The following is a 22,161-nucleotide window of genomic DNA, read 5'->3' on the forward strand; positions in this document are numbered from 1 at the left end:
TCCAATATAGTGAATAGAGATAGGGTTTTTTTGTTTGTTGAGGGTTTTTTTGCTTTGATTTTTTAAATGCAAATTTTACTCACTTTTTTGAAATAACCTTAAGGATGCTTGTAAAACAGGAATTGCTAAAATGTAAAATAGAATTGGTAAACGTTTACAAAAGTCACACAATTTTATTTAACTTTGGCAAAGTAATAAAAGGGTACATATGAGTCACAAACTTGACATTCTCATAAGAAATGACAAATACAATGCAGAATGTTGCAGTTACATTAAATGCTTTGTTTTACTCAAGCGGAATGAAACAGGTAATTCAACAGAAAATACCACCAGTAAGTTTTTAAATGTGAAAATGTACTTGTTCTTTTATAGTGAATTTAAAGCAGCAATGTAATTTTTGCTAAAATATTCCTTAGGAAAAAATGAGAATTTGGATAATTTCCTAAAGTTAGTATTTTTCAACTCAAAACCAATGACACAGTCTCCTAATTGTTTCTCTGCCACTAAATTATGTTCTCTTCAGGATGTTCAGTCCTGTCCTGTGGTGTCCCCTAGTCCTTCTAGCCCTATTTAGTTGACAGGCACAAATGGTACAGTGTTTGTCAGAAGCGGGACAGGACTGTTAGCTTTTATTTCAAAGATAAAGCAATAAAATGGTTTCTGATACTAAATTAATGTGCCCTTCTGATTCTAGTTTTGTTGGGATTTTTATCAAGAGAAGTGCTGTCTGTTTTGAAATTGCCCATGATCTCTTTATCAAGATTTAATTCAATAAAATGTAATATAAAATGGAAGATGCCCCAGTATATAAATTTGTTTCCAGTATGCAAATTTATAGGAGCTGCACTTCAACATTCTATAGTAAAACGAAATGCCACCAGAGTATGTTCTACATACACTACTGCTTTAAATCCTGTGAGCTGCATTCCTTTCTCCAGCTGCTTATTTTCCCTTCTTACTGGAGAAAAGTCATGCTTGCTTCTGGATAAAGTGTCATCCTTTAATGAACTAACATACTGATTAGTATTTGACAGTGGAAATGATAAAGTTAATACACAGTCTAGCCTAAAGGCTTTGCAAATGCATAGGATTAAAAACAGCATTATAAAGTGTGGGTGTACTTTGAAAAGTGAGATCAGAGACTTCAGAGTTTGTTTTCCATGCTGATAGCATTTGAATTTTTTTTTAATAGATTAATAGTAGTTTCCACAGTTTAAAATCCAACTGGATTTCCTCCCAACCCACCAGCATGAATTCCATTTTGATTCTGAAAGCCAGATTTAACTTTTAGGTACTTTTTTGTCTGCATCAGTTGCAAGTAAAGGAAGGCAACTGAGGATTAGGGTCAACAAATCAATGCCAAGGAAATTATATATTTAGGAAAAAGGAGTAAAATGTTAATGTTGTTTTTTATCCCTGAAGTAAGCAGTTGAGAACGCTCAGGTTGAGCAGCTCTGATCTAAACACTGTCATCTGAAATCACTTCCTGGAGCAGAACCACACTTTAGAGGTCAGTGTGTCACATATCAAAGCTGACCTTTTGTTATGCAGGATGCATGCAAAATCTGCTGGAATCTAGATCAATCAGCACAGTCATCAGCTGAAGATTAAATGAAAGTCACAACAGTAATTGCAAATTCCTCAGTTTCGTCCTATATTACAGGGTGTTGAATTTCATCTGTGTGAGACTTTACATCTTGGAGAACTAGTAGTGGATATTCCTTATGTGCAACCCATAATACAGCTACTAAACCAGTGCTTATTCAGGGTGCTAATTCAGTCCATTAAAAAAGTTAAAAGTATAAGCTTAAAAAGAAATTCCCAACCACAGAAAAGGTAAACAAACAAACAAATAAATAACATTTTCACTGCACTGTTTCAGTGACTTGTCGATGGTTCCTGATGTTTTTTGTAGGAATACAAGGACAATTTAGGCAGTGCAACCACCCAAACCATTTGACTTCAGCATTACTTACACAGCATTCAGAGAGAGAATTCTATTTCATCTTTTATCTTAAGAAGCAAGCTGAAATAAAAACAGCTTGCCCCCCTCAAAAAAGCAATATTCTGATTATTTTGCTACAATTACATGAGGCTATGCTATGATGTTGTCCTTTTCAATAAAGTTACATTTTGAGGCACTGTCATAGTTCCTCCCCAAATTTTTCCAGTGTATTGGGCTAACAAGTGATGTGAGCTAGGTCCTGTGTTCCCCCACCCAAAATCCCAGCAACTGGAGCCCAAAGACCAAACAAAACCAGTGTCAAATCGTGCTGTCTGCAAGTACCCTCACCTCAAAGATTGATAAACTCTAGCAACTATTGATCTTGGCTACCCTTACTTCAGCTCAGCACAAGATGGAGTAAGGCAAACCAGAATCTGTCGCCTGTGTTGGATCACTTGATTAAAAATCAAGGACTACATGAACCAAAGAGGCTGAAATTTAGGTCACCTGCTACTCACTGACACATTAAAACATCAGAAGTCTGTCCCCTTTGTCTCAGGCCATCATTAAACTTCTGAAATAAGTCTCACAAAAAAGGACAGTCCAATCTAATATTTTTATTTGCAATTATCTTCTGTATTCTCCGGCTCCCTCCCACAGTAAAATATAAATACAAAATGTTCACACTTATTTTGATGGCAAAATTTTTTTTTCTTCTTTCCCACATTCTTTATGGTGTGTAAGGTGGTGGCTTTTCAAAAGGTGGGAAATAGGGCGGTGAGTAACGAGGTGGTGCATTAGAGGCCCACATATAGCTGGGTGATGGTGAGAGGGACTGGGGGTCATCAGAGAGGCCAGAAGGAGTGGAGGCTGGAAACACGCTGGAATGCTGCAGGGAGACAGCAAAGGCTGTAATGTAACCATTTCCTAATAGAAATTACTTTATCAAAGCAATATTTCATTACCAAACAGTTCAAAATTAACATTTCAAGGTTCACCTCAGCGAATCATGTACATACAAATAACACTCCAGATAATTTGTTGCAAGTACAGCCTTACTTACAGTAAGTAACGATTTTGAAAAATGAGGCTCCTTAGATCCAAAATTGAAGACACTTAAAAAGAATTCTCATCACTTCTGTGTGCCTGCTGCATTTCACAAGGCTAGACAACTGAAAACTGATGAGTTCCTCTCAAATCTTGGGTGTCACACACCAGCCAGTAACAACAATGAACAGGCTGCTCCAAAAAACAGAGAACTAGGTCTGCCATTTTAGAGTTGTGTGTGAAAGCCAGGTCTTTGCAAGGGCAAAATTCCTTAGGAATTCTGGTGTGTTGTTCTCCTGTGAAGAATGTGTGGAATGAGTGGGAAGCATTCTTGCACCAGAGGGAGTGCATCCTTTGGAAGGGATTTGAGAGGCAAGGCTGGGCTTGCTCTGTGTGCTGTAGGATGCCAGGGGAGAGGGGTCAGGGTGGGACAGTCACTCCTTGGAGTAGGGCAGGGCTCAAGGCAAGGGAGCCTCCACAGCCAGAGGCTCAGCTTGGGGCTCCCATGCAGGCCACAAATTCCCTGGAAGATACACAAGGCTCAGACTTGGAATTTCACTTTAAGGAGGAACTTGGCTATACTAAACTTAGATGACTTGAATTTATGCCCAGCTTTTGTGCCACCTCCTAAGCCAACACCTGTGCTCACAGCAGTGAGACCCAGACACTTTGATCTGTCTGGCTGAGCTGTGTTAGCAGAGCCCAGCAGTACTTCCAGTTACAAAGCAGGGAAATCACCCATGCTGAGCTCTCTGCAGGTGCTGGGGCTGCCACACTGGCAAACTCTGGGTCAGACAGTGCTTAGAACTGCTGAGAAACTGAGAAAAAGACTTTGTAGCAGAGCTTGGTTTGGCATGCACTGAGGTTGGCATTTTTGTAACTGCGGGAAGTTATACAGCACCAGTGACTGTCCCAGGTTCCATTAATCTCAAAAATAAGTCACAAATACATCCTACAAGTTCTGACATAAGTGTTCAATTATATTCAGGAGCCCTGACAACAGCATTGTCCAGTGGCACTAGCAGTAGACCCAGGAAGGTTTAGATTCATGTTACCTCTAACGCATGGCTTAGATGAGGCACGTGGTGTCTATCACAGAGCTCACCTCTTTGTTCATGACCAAGATTTTAAATTCTTGTTAAAAAAAGGTCTCCAGTCCTGGTGGTTGTGTGATGTCTTAATTAACATCATCCCTGTGGTAACATCCACCTGACAGAAGAGCTGAGGAGGAAATGTCCTCATCTGCTTCAACAAGTGAAAGCTGATGTTGACAGCAAGGTTCACCTGAAATCCTCATTTCCAACAGCACAGCTCCATGGCTCAAAAAGGAAGGGATGCATTATAGCAGAGGTGATGTTTGCAGGGACCCCTCTTAGGCCAGCTGAGGCATGTGGAAAGTAACCAAGACAAAATAGCTTTTCAGGCATCATGTGTCTCCAGGAGCTCAAATAGCTTGTTTCCAAAAGCTCATCTGTTTCTGTGAGACACAGTAATTGGCCTAATAAAATCTAGCACCTGAACACCTGGCTTTGCCTCTCTCCTCAGGACATTCGCAGTACCAGAGGCAGTGCCTATTTTTAATGTGATCTCTACTACTAAGTGATGGGGAGGCAGGCAGGTAGCAGGTCCTCCCTCTTGTCTTCACTTCAAGGACAGCTTTCAGGAAAACACTGCCAAGGACCAATGCCTAATAGGAAAAAATTGGTATTTTCTGCAGGAACAAGAAAATTAAACTGTGCGAATGACAGGAAGACAGGCCCCTAGAGTCCTCCAGCCTGGCTGGATTTAACCTTGCTGCTAAACAAGGAAACATCTTGTAATGCTGCCCACCTGAAAGTCGTAAGCAGAGTAGGGAGGCAGGTGAGGAGTGCTGTGATAGTAGGAGTTGTAAGATGTTACTTGTGGCCTGGAGTAGTAGGTCACTGAAGGGTGTGCATTTTCAACAGTGCAGTTCAGTGTAGGGAGGGAAGGAGTCTATCAAAACAAAAAGAAGAGAGTATGAGGCAGCAAACCCAGTCACAGAAGGCTGACAGCTGAATGAAAGCAGAAATGATTTAAAGGAGCACCATGTGTCTTTAGATCTCAACTCTGTTGAATTAGCAACTGGCAATCCAGTTCCCTCCCAGGCAGCAGCTAAGTTCCAAGGTAATTTCATTCCACAGACATTTATTGTTTCAGATTTTATAGAACAAGCTGGCAGTAGCCCAGTGCACACCAGTACTCACAGAAAACAGATTTACATCTTCACAAATAAGAGAAATGATTCATTACTTCCAAATTTCTCTGTTATTTGGTGAATTTTGTGAATTGCTGTTAATTTCTACACATCTTTGTTTGTAGAGGTTTACAGGCTCTCTGGTGTGGATCAAATCTCAAAGGGCTATGATGCACAGCTGGGAATGTGTCTCCTGTTTTATTTGGGAAGATATTGGTGAGGCTGAAAAGAGTTCAGGGTTTGGAAATAAGGCAGCCTTAGTGCAGGGCCCAAGATTTCTTTGTAAGAAAAGCATATAGCCAAGATAACAAATCTCTTTTCTGTGTGACTGTTTCTGTATTATTCCAAATGAGTCACAAGTGACTGAAAGAGCCCCAAATGTATCTGTTGAATATTCAGTTCTACCCATTCATTTGTGCTGTTCAGAACAAAACTGTATGGAAGCTAACAGGCAGCCTGGTTAAGTGAGGGTATTTTGTAGCTCACATTGTTAGAATAGAATTTTTTTCATTATCTGAAGTTTAGTTTTGATCCCCAGCTCACCCTCTCAGGTTCTGCACCATGAAGAAATTAGACTGAGAGTTTCAGCCTAGCACAGCTGCTTAAACAGCTGTAAAGCTCAGACTGCTACTATAACATCAACAATTAATGAGCAACCACCACACTTTTCCTTGTAGAGTGTGAACTCTATGAAAGGAAGATCAATTTTTAAGAAAGAGCTTATTTTTAATAATTTTAATAATTTTTATTTTAAATCATTATTAATAATATTTTTTAAAAATCATCCTGGTATTGCCAATGCCTCTCTGATAGTTCCTTTTGAAAAGGCAGTCTCCCAGTTCTGTTAATATTTTCTGACTGTGCTCAGGTGGTGACAAGATCAGAAAAGTGAATCACTTCCACTTTTTCATTAGAATTATTTCTTATCCTTCTTTCCACCCTGATTGAAGTAATGCACATACCATTTGTATTAAAATACCAGTAGTTTCCATGATTATTTTTCAAGGCAATTTGCCTGATTTGTTTTCTTTAACACACAGAGAAACTGATATCCTCTTACCATGTCTTTAAAGCCTCCAAGTATTGCTGCTGTAATGATCCCTAGGAACAGCCCGACTATGTTCAGAATTGTTGCCGACCAGAGCAAGTGGTAAAGATGGATGATGTCCTGGCAGCTGCTGACATCAATGTATTCATAGTACCCTCCAGAAATCTCTACTCTGCTAGATTAGGGAAAAAACAACAGTAATGATAAAAAAATGCACCACATATGATAAAAATGAAGCAGTACTGCTGGACAGTAAAATGCATTCTGCAGCTCAGTGATAACTTGGTCCTTACTACCAAGGGAGAGGGGATAAAGCCTCCCAGATCCCATCCTTGCAGCATTCAAGATATCCCTGCACAAAGTGCTTGCTCTGCTCTGAAACAAACGACTTTGTGTCTGAACCTGACGGTTATTTCTTTCATCTGAAATCTCCACCGAGGTCCTGGAGGCTTACCAAGGACAAACCGGTCTTGGAATTACCCTGGGAAATCAGTGTGTGCCCCGAGGAGCAGTGCAGGCTGCTCCCCACAGCCCCAGAGCAGGCGGGTGGGAGGGCAGGGGCCAGCACAGCTCCTGCCTGGCTCCGCAGGGCCACAAGGCAGCTCCAGCTCCACGCCACGCTCACAGCTCTACAGTGGCCTGGGCTGGCTGCAGCCCTGGCACCCTGTCCTTCTGCTCACACTCTGAACCTTTTCTACATCCAGAAAAGAGAGAGAAAACTCGGTCAAATCTGGCTAGGTCATTATTTTGGGAAAGGAAAAGCAGCTCCTGTAACATGTGGGCAGAAGTCTTGCAGTGGAACTCTTCAGGAATGAGTTCTCTCTGACCGCCAGGTCGGGAACAGGCTGGCCTTCAGCACAGCCTAACAGATATAATGGCCTACAGCAAATATCCCTTCGGAAAACATTTATCAGGGACAAACAGTACCAAGAGCTTATGAATTACTTATCTCCCAGCTCACACACAGGGTTAGGCTCAAAGCACGTGAGAGCTTTGAGGAAAGGGGGAAGAACCGGCACATATTTAAGGTCAAGAAGCTGGAGATCCAGGTTCATCTCCTCAGCAGACTCCACAAAGCCTGCAGGAAACTGCCCCCTTTCACAAAAGTCACCCTCCTTTGCTGATTACTCAACTTCTACTTCTTTACCCTTTCTATTCCCACATTTCATTTTAGCAGGCCCCTGTGGGAGACATCTCAAGGAGAGATGAGGATTTCAAGCAGAACTGAGGCAGAGCTTAGCCACAGGTTACAAAATCCTGTGTGCTGGCTGGAACGACCTCTGTGGAACCCGAGCTCTCACCGTGACCCTCTGACAATAAAACCTGCATGTGCTGTTTGCAAGCACTCGTTCCTGTGGAGATGTGTGAGAGCACAGATCTCTGTGAGAACACCCCGCGTTTCCCAGCATGTCTCATCAGCAGGAAGGGGCTTGCCCCGTGCTGCCAACAGCAGGGTTCCCAGCATCAGGAAGAATTCAAGCTTGCTGTCACATTTTCCATCCTTTACGTGTGCACCAGTCAGTCTTGAGCGTTCATGACTCTCTTACTGAGACACATCCAGCACCTCCTCAGCGCAGGATGTTTGTGTGGTACGAACCAAGATTAAAATAGCAACAATTGATATCTTTTATCAGAGGAAAATGGGTCAGAGGCAGGTCCCAGAACCAGGACGGGGAAAAAAAAAACCCAACATACAATAAAGTTTCAAGCTTTTCTATTCCAATCAGTTCTCTGTGTATCACTCTCTCCAGCTTGTAAAAAGGGATTGTGTTCTGTAAACTGCTCAAGGAAAGCATGAGCTTCACCCCTCTTTCACACACACAAAGTCCTACAGAGACCAGGGATCACACTTCCCAGCACAGGAAACGACCCACCCTCTCCCAACAGCGGCTTTTGATCGATCTTCCTCCACCACTGGAGGATGATTTTAGCGGAGGCCAGCCCAACTAAGTACTGTGAGAGATGCTAAGCCTGAAATGGCCCTAGACAAGAGCCAGCAGTAAAGAAATCAATTAATTAATTATTTGCTGACACACAATGGACACTCTACAAGGTATAAGCAGCACATGCTGTAAATTTATCTGGCTTAGGCAGATCTCAGTGGTGCCATCACTCTGCAGTGGTTCTTGATTGGTAACCACCTCCTGACTCATTGCTGGTCACCTTCCAACCCCATGTGGCCACGAAAAACATTCTCTGGGCAGAGAGGACACTGGTTTGTGAACACACAGATGGCACCAGCCTGTTAACCTTCCCCCCTGTTAGCAGGATGGTGGCAAGGTGAAGAAGAACAGTGTCCCAGTTTTTTTGCATCTTCAATATTCTCAAAGGAAAAAAGCAACCCAGTGCCAACAGAGAAGGAAGGTGTTAAGACAAGCGACACTCAATAGGTGGAAAACCTGAGGAGGACACCAAGCATGAAAGTAATGGAAACTCCTGTGCTCTTCATTTTTGCAGCTGGGCTGGCCCAGAGCTGGGATGGCCTTGGTGTGTTTCACACCCACCTTTTCTCAGTTAGCTTTTGTCTAGTATCCTCCTTGCTAACAAACACAGCTTAAGGTCCCAACAGCTGTCATTAACTGATAATGACCTGCTGCAAGCTATTGCAAAGGAACGCTGCTCGCCCTTCCCATGGCCAGGAGTGGCATTTGTGGCTTACCTCCCACAGTTGTACAGATCACAGCAGAAGCAGGTATTGGTCTTTATTTTCGGTGTGCAGGGGGCACGGCGCTGTGGGTGACAGACCGCCTGCGTGAATACAGAAAAAACCACAGAAAACACAGAATGACACAATCCCCAAACAGTTTCTGCTGCTGTTTGGCCTGCTCTACATGTAGATTTCTCAGTGACCGCCACATTAGCCCCAGGCAGATTTTTCGTTCTTTATCTTGCTCCCACAGAGTCCCCCGTTAGTGGAACAGAGATGCACCAGACTAGAATAAAGCAGCGTTTCCTTTCGCTGTGGGGAGCTCACAGACAGGCAGGTGCCCGCAGAGGAAGGAGGTTTTGCAACTCTTACAAGCAGCCAGGGCGTTGCTGAACTAAGGCACCTCGCCCCACGGCAAGGCAGAGCAGAGATCTGTCAATAGTACGACCCAAATTGAGAGCAAGATTCCCACAGTGGTGCAGAACTGACCAAAGTGGTGATTTGTCTGTGCCTGTGGATGGTAACACCCGAGTTCACATGGACAGTCTTCAGCCTGAAAAGAGTGGACTGCACCCACGCTGCTGAATAGAACATAACCTTGTACCCTTAAGCAGGCCTTCTAATTTGGTATATAGTGGTTATTCAAAACTACCTGTGGAGTTATGAGGAAAGCTCTGAGAGACAATTAGTGCCCAGCAAAGTCAGACAAAGACATTCATACACACTATCAGTATGTGGCAGGATCATCCATCCCCAACAGTTTCTCCTTGGAGACAATAAGAGAGGTGCAGAGGCTGGTACTTGTTGCTCATATACACAGAAATTAGTGCTGTCTGAAATCTTAACCCACCACCCAGCTCCTATGAATGCATTGCTGAAGATCTCGAGAAACAGGTGAACTTTCCTGTCCTACATCCCCTTCTCTCCATCTGCTCCTTCACTACTGAGGCAGTACATGGAGGAACCCACCTCCCGAGTGCTCCCAGTGCCCTGCTCCCAGCCCAGGCCCAGCCTCCCACCCCCTCCTCACTTTGCAGACCTCTGGGACACTGGAGCAGCCTCCTGGCAGCAGGTTCCTCCACCTGCACCAAGAAGCTGGTCCCTTGGCACAGCAGAACTTGCTCTCACCTCTGGTGGGGTTGTACTCTTGGAGTAGTACTGACATCGCCCCGCGTACAGTGGCCTCAGATCCTGCCAGAGAAAAGCACCAGACTTAGCCCTGCAGCAAAACCAAAATCACCCAAAGGGTCTGGGAAAAGGGACCAGGCCTTAGAGAGACCCTGATCTCACACCTGCACCTCAATACAGCAACGGCTCTGTAGCCCCCAGCCCAGCCCCCTGAGCCCTGGGTGATGTTTAACCCTTGTCCTTGGAGGCAGGAAATTGTTACAGCCAGCATGGGAAATGCAGTCTCTTCAGCTGGGCTCTCTGGATGATAGTGGCCATCCTGAACTGAAGGATTTATTCTTCATCCTGGAAGACACATCCCAGGTCTGCCTGACCTATTTCTGGGAGGGTATTCCTGCTAAATCATAGCAATTTTTCATTAATTGTTGGCAAATTTATCCTTCCTGTGCTCTTCAGTGTCTTCAGTGGGAAAGCTCTGGAGGATCAACATTCCAGCCTGCAAATATGTGTTAATGCCTCCCTTTGGGGCAGCTTGATCTCCAAGGCAAAGCCTCAGGGAGAGCAGTGCCAGACGTGTATCCACATCAGTGAGCCCTTCCCAGGAGCAGCCAGACTGGCTCTCCAGGTGTCTGACCCAAAGCTCAGGTGGCAGGGCAGTGGCAGCAGCTGGCAACTGGAAGAATGCTTTCTGCTGGTGTGGCAGGAGCATGTCTCCAGCAAGGTGGGGACATTTTTTGACTCTCAGGTGGTAAAGTGAGGCCAAAAGCCCATCTGTTCATCAAGAGGCAGAAACCAAAGCCTTTCTCCTCACAACTGCTCAGCTCTGGTTGCCTCAGATTCACAGACATCCCAGAACCAGCTGGGAGGAGTCGCCAGCTCGTGCCAAAACCCAACCCATGAGGTCACACCCTTGCAAAGGGGGTCAAAGATGGCCCAGACTCTCTGGTTTCAGACAGACAGACAGACAGACAGACAGCCCTTTGCTCAGTCAGCAAATCCTGCCATCCAGCAACCTTTCCACCACTGGAATACTCAGGGACAGGAAAGAAGAGCCAGCTTCACAACGAGCACAACTAGCAGCTGATACAGGGAGTTTCCATTTCATGGATAATTCTGATCTGAAAGCCCTTTCCATTCTGATACAAAGAAACTCCAAATCTGTCTTTTTAATCCCTTTTTGCCTTTTTTTTTTTAAAAAAATCATCAAATCAGAGTTGCAGGGGAAAAAAACGGTTTGCAGTTACAAATTTCAATCAAAAAGCTAAAATGGAATTATGTATTTTTATTTCTATACTAATAACTAAAGCTTCTGCACGTCCCACTGTACTAGTGATTGGTCATGACAGCAGTAGCTCATAATTTTTTTAAGTGACCAAATGGAAACTGAGAACCTACTGCAAATGTTTCCTGTTTATACTGTAATGCTTCAGTGAGCTTCATATCAAATTTCTTCATTCTACTACAGCATCCAGTGATTCACTCTGCATTAAGAACTAGCTCTGCCTACATTTAAAACAAAATAGATGTTGCTGCTCATATTTTGTCCCTTGGTGATAGTTGTAATTCACATTACATCTTAAGTGTTCTGATACTCGGTAAACACATAAAGCCAAAAAAAACCCCAAAGCAAAGCTTTACAATCTTAGTGCTTTCCACTGATTTTAAAATACTTTTTTTAGAAATTATAACCTTTTTCTAAAGCTTTTGATTCAGCACATGATATATATTTACAGGGTTTGATGTGGCCTGGTGCAGGATTGCAGACACCATCACTTGTTTTCTTAGAGTAAAAGCATTGCAGGACCCGTGTTTTCCTGGAGGCACTTACTATGTGTCTGGCAGCAAAGACACCGTCTACTATGGCACAGCAGAACGCAGCGATGACACCAAAGCTGATGAAGACGATCGATGCAACCAGCTGAGAAAGGAAAACAAAGCAAAGTATCATCTGCCTCTCCACAACCAAGTGATCAGTGCCCTCTCCACAAGGATATGTAAACCACAGTCAATAAGCCCTCAATGAGCCAGGCTTTGCCTGGGCTCACAGACTGGTCTGGCTGAAGGCAGTGGGATATGCTCTGCTCTGGCAGAGTGGCAGGAGAAGGAGCATTGTGCCAGACTGGTGCTCTGGGGACTTGATAGAATAATGCAGGTTTTTCCATGACTCCAATATGTTAAACTGAGAATACACCTCCTCTTCTGTCTGCTGCTGTCCTTAACTCTCCCCTGGAGAGATAGGAGAGAATTTCTTCTTGCCCCTGAGTGCTGTGGGGAGCTGCTCCTGTCAACACTTCTGAGCTCTGAGGATGCAGGGAACAGCAGAGCATGAACCTCTCTGCTTCAGGGAAAACACTTGGATGCAGGCACAAGCACAAAGCCATGAGAGCAGAAGGCAGGTGACCAGCCCATGCCATGGGTGCTGCACAGCCCCACAGCAGCCTGGCAGGGCTCCTCTGTGCCAGGCTGTGGCAAGCACAGTCCATCCAGCCTCCCACTGGAGAGCTGCAAGGAGAGAGACTCCCCTCCACCTGCAGCTTGAGAAGGCAGTGTTACAATCTGCCAACAACAGCTGGCTTTCACTATTATGTATTTGCTTTTGAAAACTATTACAAAGTGTAACCACTTCTGTAGATATAGTGCAAATTGTAATTGTTTTTGTGGACAGTACAACTAAAAATTATGTGTAGGAAGCAAGGCTATCACAAGATGTAAGTGTGCTTGCAAAAGATGTATCACAAGATATGACTGCTCTTGCAAAACATATAACCAAGATAACACAGGCAAAGAACAAAATACTGTAAAAGCAGAATACCAAGACTAAAGTGGCATCAGAAAACCACCCCGGAGTGCCTCCCTGGTGGACCCTTGGAGATTGTAGCTGTGGATTTATGCAATGCTGTGGCAACCTGAGGTGGAGTTGCGGTTGGAGCTCCAAGAAATGTGCAAAGTCATTTGAGGAACAAATGTTGCAACTGCAACAGTATAAAGGACTGTTTGCTAAAGAATTGTTGTGCCTCTGGCTGCTGCCATGCACCCAGCACTGTTACTTTTGCTTTATTGATCTGTTCCTTATTATTATTATTACTTTATTATTACTTTTTTATTATTATTACTATAACTTTTAACATTTGGAGGAGTGGGCTTTGTTTCTCACAGCAGACAGGCACGATCCTTTTCCTGGCCCTATCCTGCCTGTTCTTAAAGTTAGGGTGAAAGCATTCAGCAGCTAAACCAGAAATAATCTCCAATCCAGGTATGAGAAACAGTGTCTGTTCCCACTGTGCCACGTCAAACACCACCTCTGCCCAAGAGGCAGTGCTCAGCTATGCACCAGTGCTGACACAGCCCCTCTCACACCTGAACTCAGCTCAGCTGCTGCCAGTGGGCTCCTGACCAGCTGCTCACACACAGCTCCCAACACTGATCCCAGTCCCCTCTGCCAAAGCACACTGGGGATATCTGCAGGGCTGCAGAGGGAGGCCAAGCACAGCATTCACACAGACAGGTTCACAAAATGCAGCTTGGGGAACACCTTTTAACATTATTTCATATATATTGAAATACATAATTTCAGTATATTTACAGGATTTCAGTGTAAAGAACAAGAAGCTCCCTGGTGGTTTTCCCACTCTGGTGACCACAGCCTTGAAGTGTTAGCTGCTGGCAGCTGTTAAAAACAATTTATCCACAAGTACAAAGGTGACTCTGGTCATGGGAGAGCTGTAAGCGATAGTAAAAATCTCAACAGCCCAAATACAAAGCTAACAGCCCAGCCAGCACTGACAGATATCAGGTCTCCTGACCTGGGATGTTTGTTTTAAAGATCCAGGTACTAAATTTGCTTGAAAACCTTGGCTCCTGCCACTGCACAAGGGTCCAGTTCTCAGAAAGACAAGCCAACCCCCTGGACAAATACAATCCAGAAGGATCCTATGTGTGCTTTTAAAGTACCTCAAGATTTTTAGGTTAATCACACTGTGTTATCTATGTCTCCCTAAGTGAAAACTTAGGGATCTTGTTCCAGTAACTTCCATGTACACACCAGATCAGCTTGAACAATGACTGGAGATGCCAGAGGGCTCACCTGGGACAGTGGAAATGCCCCCTGTACAATTGCTTATTAAAAATGAGAGAAAATAAAATGTTTTTTTTAGATGAGGCAAGTATTCAAGGCATAGACATTAGACCTGCAGCAGCAGAGAAAGCAGGGTGTGAAACAATCCCAGTGACCATGTGAACATCACAATCACAACAAGCTGTTACTGGAATATTAGATGCTGTGCCACAAAGTACTTGCAGATGGCAGCAGGTGACAAGTTTTCCAGGACCAGATCCTATTCTGACCCTGTTTCTGTCAGCTGTAAACTCCTGCATTTCCTCCCCACTCAGCCCCACCCTTGGCATGTCTGGATCCCAGCTCACATTATCCATTATAAAGTCACACTGTCTCACCACCAAACCAGTGGAACCACACAAGGGGAGAAAGCCCAGTCTTGGTGGAAGACATGGGGTTTATGGCTTAGCTTATTTTGTAGCACATTTAGATTTTCTCAGTACTGTCTTTTGTTTCGTAAACACATGAAAGAGAATATTTGCCCTAAATAGCATGAGCCTTAGAGATGGGAAGTGAGCCAAACACCAAGTACATACAATTAAGGATTTTGTCGGTCATCTCTGCTCGCAGATAGGAGCTGCTAATATGGTAGTTTAGAATAAATACAAAGTTAATGACAGTTTCATAACAGCCCTACCAAGAGATAAGTATCTGATGCTCACTTTATTTACATACAGTTTCCTTCCTCCTAGATGTGGAAAGAAAAGCCTGAAAACCAAACACTGAGAACTTATGATAGAGAAAAAAATCAAACAGCAAATAGAAACATACAAATTGAAAGGAATGGAAGGGAGGTGTCTTTACAAACAAATTGTGGGCCTGCTGGTAGATAAGGCCAGATATGGAGAGGTGAAAGAAGCAATGGGGGGAACCATAAATTCCATAGGAATTCCACTAATTGACACAGACTGTTACTCACTCGACACTCTGCTAAATCTCTGGATTTAAGGAAAAAGAACAGACACACAAAGAAAAAGGAAAACGGAGGGGGGGTATACATTAGAAGGGGGTATTAGGCATTTTGGGAAGTTTATACCTCTCAAATACCTCAGCCAATGGAGAGAGAGAAATGCAGCCGGGAAATTAGGACAAAAAAGAGGCTGTGTCCCCTAAAAATTTTGAGAGACCCCAGGGGAAATGCCCCATGGTCTCTTCCTTTATTCAAATAAAGTTACAGGACTCCTCTGTCTCCTTTTTGGACATAAACCTCTGGTGTTTGTGGATTAATTTTCTTGACAAAATTAATCTTAAAAATCCCAGTTTTCAACTTGTCAACAAGATTTTTGATTTGAGGTTGAAAATAGTGTTACTGTAGCAAGCAGAAGTCTCTCTCTTGAGCTGTGTGATGTTACTGATTGATCTTCACTCATGTAACTCCAGATGAAGTCAGCCACACCAAGAAACATTCGGACAACAGAAGACAAACTGGATTTGGATAGTGTGGGAGTGTGCTAGGCTGAGGTTCCTTTTAGGTGATGGTACAGCCCCACATGGGCTGTAGAGGTGCTGGTTCTTACTTTTCCGTGGCACAGATGACTGCCATAAAGGCGTGGAACCTGCTGACTCCTCACTTGGAAGCTGCTGGGTGGGCAGTGGGGTGTGTGTCAGGGCTGCCTGTGGTCAGCACAGCTGGCCCTCCCCAAGGACACAAAAGCTCTCCCTTCCCTTCTAGAGGTAGGCATGGAAGTCAGTAACTTGGGTGCAGAAAACCAGAGAGGTCTGTTCCTGTCAGCAGTCTGGGGGAAATGAGAAGTGCTCCTTCAGGTTATCTCTCCTCATCAGCCACACTGGCTCTCTCCACAGTCATGGACAGAAACACGCACAAGAACACAGCTGCACGAATTGCTTCTGGCTTTTTCTGCCTCCAGGAGAACAACAAGCCAGACCAAGGCTGCCTTTTAGCAAACTAGGACACAGGGGAAGCTCAGAGAAGTTGAACAAAATAAATCCTCCATGGGTAGTGGTATGATGGAACCATGCTATGGACAAAGCTGCCCCTGTGAAGTGCTTCTGGGCAAGGAGGACACGTGACTAAAGCACAGGGACAATAAGTGACAGCTACTGCGTGTCCTCTCTGTTATCAGAGTGGAGACACGCTCGCTGCCAGCCCAGGCAGCAGTGATGCAACTCCTGCAAAGCTGGGTCATGAACGTTTTTTAGGACACAAAATGATAGAGAGATGAAAAGAATAAGCACAAGCTACCCAGGGCTCTTCAGAATAATCAAACAAGTCAGAGCCACACTGTCACTTGTGGGCACTTCTTTGAAAAATCCAGGACTGGCACAATATGGTCATTGCTCAACCAGACAATGACATGCTGTTAACACATGATGAGCAACCCTGCTAGGACAGAAAGAACAGGGATATGTTGCTCTTGCAGAGCCAGGGTGAAAACAACAAAAAATATCCACTGGGAAACTCACTTCCCCTGCACCCTGTGTGACTGTGGGAAATGCAAATGTCATCTCCTGCAGGGTCTGCTCAACCTCTCCTCCTGCTCTGCAGGGAGCATGCTATTTGCAAAGCAAAGGCAGCACAGAGGCAGACTCTGGATTTGGACAGGCAGGAATTTCTCCCATCTGCCTTTGCAGAACCTGCCTTAGCCTTGGTCAGCAGCACACACTGCTCCAAGGCCCCTCCACCCCTGCCAAAGCAGGCAGCAGGCAGCAGGACAGGCTGCAGGGACAGCAGGACCTCCCTCAGCCCTCTGCAGCCTCACATGAGCAAGGCTGGGGGGATCTCCCTGCCAGAGCTTGGGACAACCACCAGGGAGGGGGATTGCAGCCACTCTCCTGAGGAGACAAGCGGAGGCAAGAGGCAGAATGACCACAGGGTGCTGCTCCTAGGCTGCCAGAAACCATCTCCATTTCTCAAGAAGTATGCAACAGTACCCTGGAAGAGTTAGGAAAACCTAAAATACCACTCTTTACACACAATATTCGAGTTACAAAGAGTTTTTATAGAGAACTTACCATTTGTCTTTTGTTTTCTATCAAGTTTGATCCGATTATTCCAAGGAACGACCCAAAACCAAGCTGAAAAACAACGTATTGTTAGCATTTATATCAGGATGATACCCAACATATTTTATAAACAGATGGAACACAATTAAATCCAGAAGCAGCAAAAGAACATTCTGCTGATGTGTGAGCACTCTTTCTCCAGCAAGAAATCAGTGGTCTCTTGCCAGCAGGAACTATCAGGTGTATCCCACATATGACACTAAAAGCATGTGTAGAAACCAAAAGGATGAGTTCTGAATTCCATCCCCCCCAGTGATGCTGAGAAATGACTGGTGGATGAGGATATGCACTGCTGTCTTGGAACAACCCTACAAACACTCAGGAGCCTCCAGAGTCTGCATACCTGGCAGGACCAATGCACTAAAACCTCCAGGACCAGGTTTCTGTGACACCACTGAGCATGTGAGCAGCCACCTCAGTTTTCAACTCAGAGAGTTCCTCAATGCGAAGTATGAAATAAGGGAGATTTATACTTTGGAAGATTTAGCAGTTTTCTGTCTTCTCTTACTCCTCCCTCATTGCCAGGGGTGAGGATGCATCAACCAGGGTGTTCTACCAGAAGAGCTCACACTGGCCCAATAGAATAAGCTACTGCAGCAAAAACTCTGGCTGCTGTACTGACAACTCTTATTTCAGCTCACTGAAGTCAGCCAGGAGAGCAATATCCCTTCTCCTTTCTCCATAGCCTTAAGCTACACTAAGAAGAAGTTTCTAGGACAGAGCACACCTCAGCCAGGACAGAAACAGGGACTCCAAGCAGGACTAAGAGGGGAGATGCAAAAATAGTATTGCATCACACTGAGAAAGGCCTTTGGTTGATGTAGAGCATATCCAACCCCACTTCATGGGCTGGCAAAATGAGAAACACTGGAAAACTCCTACAGCTGGATCTATCATATTAAGGAGATACAAATCCAGACAACAGATCAGGGCCCAGTGAAGATCCATGTGAGAATGCCCAATAATTTGCCAACTCTCCAAGAAGAAAAACAAAGCATGAGACAAGATGTAGTGATTCAAAAATGAGTCATCTAACCTGGAATTGATACTTTGAGATCCAGGAATAGAAAAGAAAGGTTTAATGAATCCAATACTAACAGGCAGAGGTGTGTGCAGAGATTAACAGACACAAATGTGATGTAAACTTGGGCTTCAATCTTCCCTTGTCCTGCTGAAGCCCAGCAGCCTTTGGTGCAGTGCTGCAGGCGGGGAGGGCAGCTGGCTCAAACAGCAGGGATTAAAGTGGAGCAGCTGATCAGGCTGCTGCTCCCCCACTGCCTGGCTTGCACTCCGAGCTCGTGCAGACCACTGTCCCCACATCAGGCACAAACTGCCCTGGTGGGAAGCACAGCAATGAAGCCAGGGACTGCTTACCACTGGGGTGGCAAACAGGCACTGCTGAACTGCCCCACACTGACCTGCCAGTGCTCCTGGGCTGATTTTTTAGCTTAGGCAAACAACACCCCCACCTTTCTAAAGTAACAGATTTATAGTTCAAGTCCAAGCAAAAAATGTGGGAGATCCAGGCATTAACAGTGATGTGGATCCAGGTGTAATTTGCAGTCTGGTGATATTTTGCAGAAGGAACTTGTGGGGCAACACACACCTAAGGCAAATGTTCAAGAAAAACCTTTTGTGTCCTTTGAGCTTTAAGAGAAATCTCCACATGGTGTTTCAAAGCAGCCTCAAACCAAAAGGTAAAATGCTTTAGATAATTTAAGATAATTCAAAAATAAGAAATTAGAACAAGTCTGTGCATCCAGCAGGTGAAGACCAAAAAATTGGCGAATTCTCATTAATAGGAATTCTCATTGCACTAATGGAAAAACTACTCATTCTTCTATGGATGAGACAAAGAGTAGTAATGCTCCTCAGTTACATCATTTATTTGCTGGTGGATGTGATCCCCTGGGGTGTCTGTCTGAAAGGAGGACAGGACACAAAGTGAATGTGCTTTTCCAGGGTAAAGCCCCAAGCCAACATCCTTGGCAAGGAACCATTACAGAAGAGGTTTGCCAGTGAAAGCCTAAGAAAGGTCAGTCATTTACACAGATTCTGGCAGCTGTTATAACTTGGAGACAACACAAATATCTCACAGTCTCACTTCCATGGGGCTCCTTGTCTTCTGCACCTGAGCATTACTCTTGTCTGCTGAACTTCACTGTTGTACTCTGGGGTTCCCTGTCCCAGGTCAGTCATCCAGCCACAGGAGAGGGCATTTCCCACAGAGACACAGCTAAGGTGTGTCTTCACAACTGAGGTAGTTGTGCAGGTGTGGGTGGTCATGGAGGAGGGTGAAGGCACCCTGGCTTCACAGGATATCACTGAACCCTCTGCTTCAGCTTCTCCAGTTCTATCAATGAGGAACTGGGCTGTCAGGGAAAAAAACAACTTCAAACCCTCAAAAAACCCAACCAAATGAAATTCTACTGATGTGTGGAAGGTCTCCACGCCCAGTTCTGTCCATCCTTGGAAGCAGAGGCCTGGGAAGATAAACCCCTGCATTGAAGCAAACATCTTTGCATGCTTCCTCCTTGCACAAGAGGTGCAAGAAACACAAGAGGCCCAGGAAACACAAGTTGAAGGAGGAAAGAAGGGCGGTTTAGGCATGGCAGACATCTGAAGTCTGTGTTCAAGAAGAATTTGGACAATGCCCTCAAGCACATGATGTGATTCCTGGGGTTGTCCTGGAGTTGGACTTGATTCTGATGGGTGTCTTCCAACTCAGAATACCCTATGACTTTATGATTCTGTGTTCCATAAGATGATTTTAGCCATGGAACTGGTCCACACACAGAGAAGTCACCCAGCATACAAAGAGACTTCTGGCTCTATCTGCCTGAGGACAGCTCACTGAATACTCATTCACCGCAGCCAGCCCTTTTTCCCCAGTAAAGGGAGAAATCCCAGCATGTTATGAAACATCAGCTATTTTAAGCATCTTTTGAAGCATCCAGCACCACACTGAAATGTTTTCCTGTGCAGCAAGACAGGTGAGGTCATCACATATTTCTACAGAGCAGATTAATGAATTTAGATGGAGAATTTGGTGACAAACACAAATTGCCAGGGTGTCTCTGAATAAAGTAACTCAACGCCCTTCCCAAGTCCAGGAATTCATTAATTCCTTGAGTAGACTAAGCCTTAAAAAAGTGTAAGTGATGCTGACGTTCCCAGACCATAAATAGCTCGGGAGATGTCAAGGGGACGTGAACAGCAGACTCTGCCCATTTGCATCACTCTGCAGGACCTGCTCTGAAGCACGAGGTTCAACTCGGGCTGGCACAGCACAGAGTAAGAGTGGAGAGTCTGCAGCCAGTCTGTCATCTTTCTCAACACCTTCCTTCTATACTTCTCTTTAAAAAAGTTCAGGCCTAAATGTGGAAGATACTGGGAGAAGCCAGAAAATCCAAACCAAAGAGGCCCAACATAATCTGCAACAATGCTCTACACTGTAATGGCTGTAAAGGGGATTTCTTCAGTTGTAGAAGAACTTAGGCACAGAAAAGTATAAAGCTCTCTGAGATTAGCAATGTGTGGCAAATAAATCAAACAGCAATAAGACGAGTCTCCACCTGTTTATCTGGAATGGTTTCAAGTCTCCAAATTCAAGGCTCCAAATCAAATATGCAGCATCCTACAGCTGTCACACCAGGAGTCTCTAGCTGGGGCCACTGGCTGCATTTAATCTACTGAGACACCTAATTTGATTGCAGTTCAGTGCTTCTTTTTCAGCATGTCTTAGACATGCACAGGAATAGAGCAGGACTTGCTTTCCAGCTTGTGTTAGACCTCTGCTCATGCCAGGAGGGTCGTGATGTACTCGCCCCTCATGCTTCTGTAAGAGAGTACACGTCTAATGGCTGGAAGGCTAGAAAACCAGTGGTCATCTCTAAATTAAGCCATTTGAAGCTACAAGATTTTTCTTTCCCTTTTTCAGCTGCTGATAACAAAAAAGAAGAAATGGATGTGCTCGTGAATTTGATGTACATGCTCCCCTCGCAAACTGCCACAGCTCCTCATCCAGGGACTCCGATTTGTTAAACACTTCTGCAAGTAAACTGTACGACCACAAGTTTATGTTACCAGTATTTCAAGACCTGGTCTCTCAACTGCTTTTGGCAGTAAGATCCTCCTTTGCCTTACTTTTGCCTGGGCTTAGTGTGATCTATGTAAACAAAGAAGTTCTAAAGTTGCTTTGACTGACACAAAATCTATTTGTCTGGCTCATCACTAGCTCAAAAGCAGGTTATTACCTAAGCTCAGAGGAAGCTGCCACTTGGATGGGATTTTTGCATGGGAATGTGCAGCAGGTGCAAAATAATAATAAAACAAATAAATCAAATGGTAATGAAGTAGCTGAACAAAATATTCAGGACAAGATCACCCTTTATAACATTTTCAGCATTACAAGGGACTTTGTAGGCAATAAGTTTTCTAGACCTACCTAGGAGTTCTATACTTACAATAACCCCTGGGTAATAACCTCCAACAGTCACATTTTGGGTTCTTGTTGTAGCAGCTAGGCCCACCGTTAGAATTAATACTGACACAATGAGGAGAGTCACAGTTACGTAGAGGGAATTTCTTTTTCTTCTATTGAACGACCCTAAAAACACACACACACAACAGAATTTGCTGATTCCATCTGGGGAGAGTCACAACACCACAAATTTCTCCTCCCACTGCCAACCACACCACTGTGAATTTCTCTTCTCCTGACTTGAGAATATTTTTGGGTTTGACTGTCACTTTTCACCTTCACTAACATTGCTCTGACGTAGATGAAGAGAGCCTTAACAACTGCAACTCTGCAAAGCTCATTTAGATACACTGGAGTCTCCCAGCCCCTCTGCCTGGGGAAATAAAGCTAATGAGAAATATTCACATTAGACATTTATATACTTTCTGATCTATCTACTTACATCAAGCTAAATAACCCCACTGCATGTGGCTTGTTTTGAGAGGGGAAAATTTGACTGTAATCATAAGA

At 44.3% G+C, this 22,161-nt stretch overlaps 1 protein-coding gene across 2 annotated transcripts; it reads right to left on the reverse strand.

The window, feature by feature from the left end:
* Positions 1 to 153: 153 nt before the first annotated feature.
* TMEM255A (transmembrane protein 255A) lies at positions 154 to 21,761 on the reverse strand. 2 transcript variants are annotated; one of them, XM_033514005.1, is made up of 8 exons: positions 21,616 to 21,634; positions 17,118 to 17,180; positions 11,859 to 11,948; positions 10,031 to 10,093; positions 8,915 to 9,003; positions 6,268 to 6,430; positions 4,823 to 4,966; positions 154 to 2,834 (listed from the first exon to the last, which is right to left on the reverse strand). In XM_033514005.1, the coding sequence occupies exons 2-8, from the start codon at positions 17,118 to 17,120 to the stop codon at positions 2,676 to 2,678; spliced, it is 711 nt and encodes a 236-aa protein (XP_033369896.1). In that variant the 5' UTR covers positions 17,121 to 17,180; positions 21,616 to 21,634; the 3' UTR covers positions 154 to 2,675. The 2 variants fall into 2 exon arrangements, with proteins under 2 accessions (XP_033369896.1, XP_033369897.1); XM_033514006.1 differs by lacking the exons at positions 4,823 to 4,966; positions 21,616 to 21,634 and adding an exon at positions 21,635 to 21,761.
* Positions 21,762 to 22,161: the final 400 nt, after the last annotated feature.

Source organism: Parus major, chromosome 4A (assembly GCF_001522545.3).
Source record: "Parus major isolate Abel chromosome 4A, Parus_major1.1, whole genome shotgun sequence".
In the NCBI taxonomy this organism is placed as follows: domain Eukaryota; kingdom Metazoa; phylum Chordata; class Aves; order Passeriformes; family Paridae; genus Parus; species Parus major.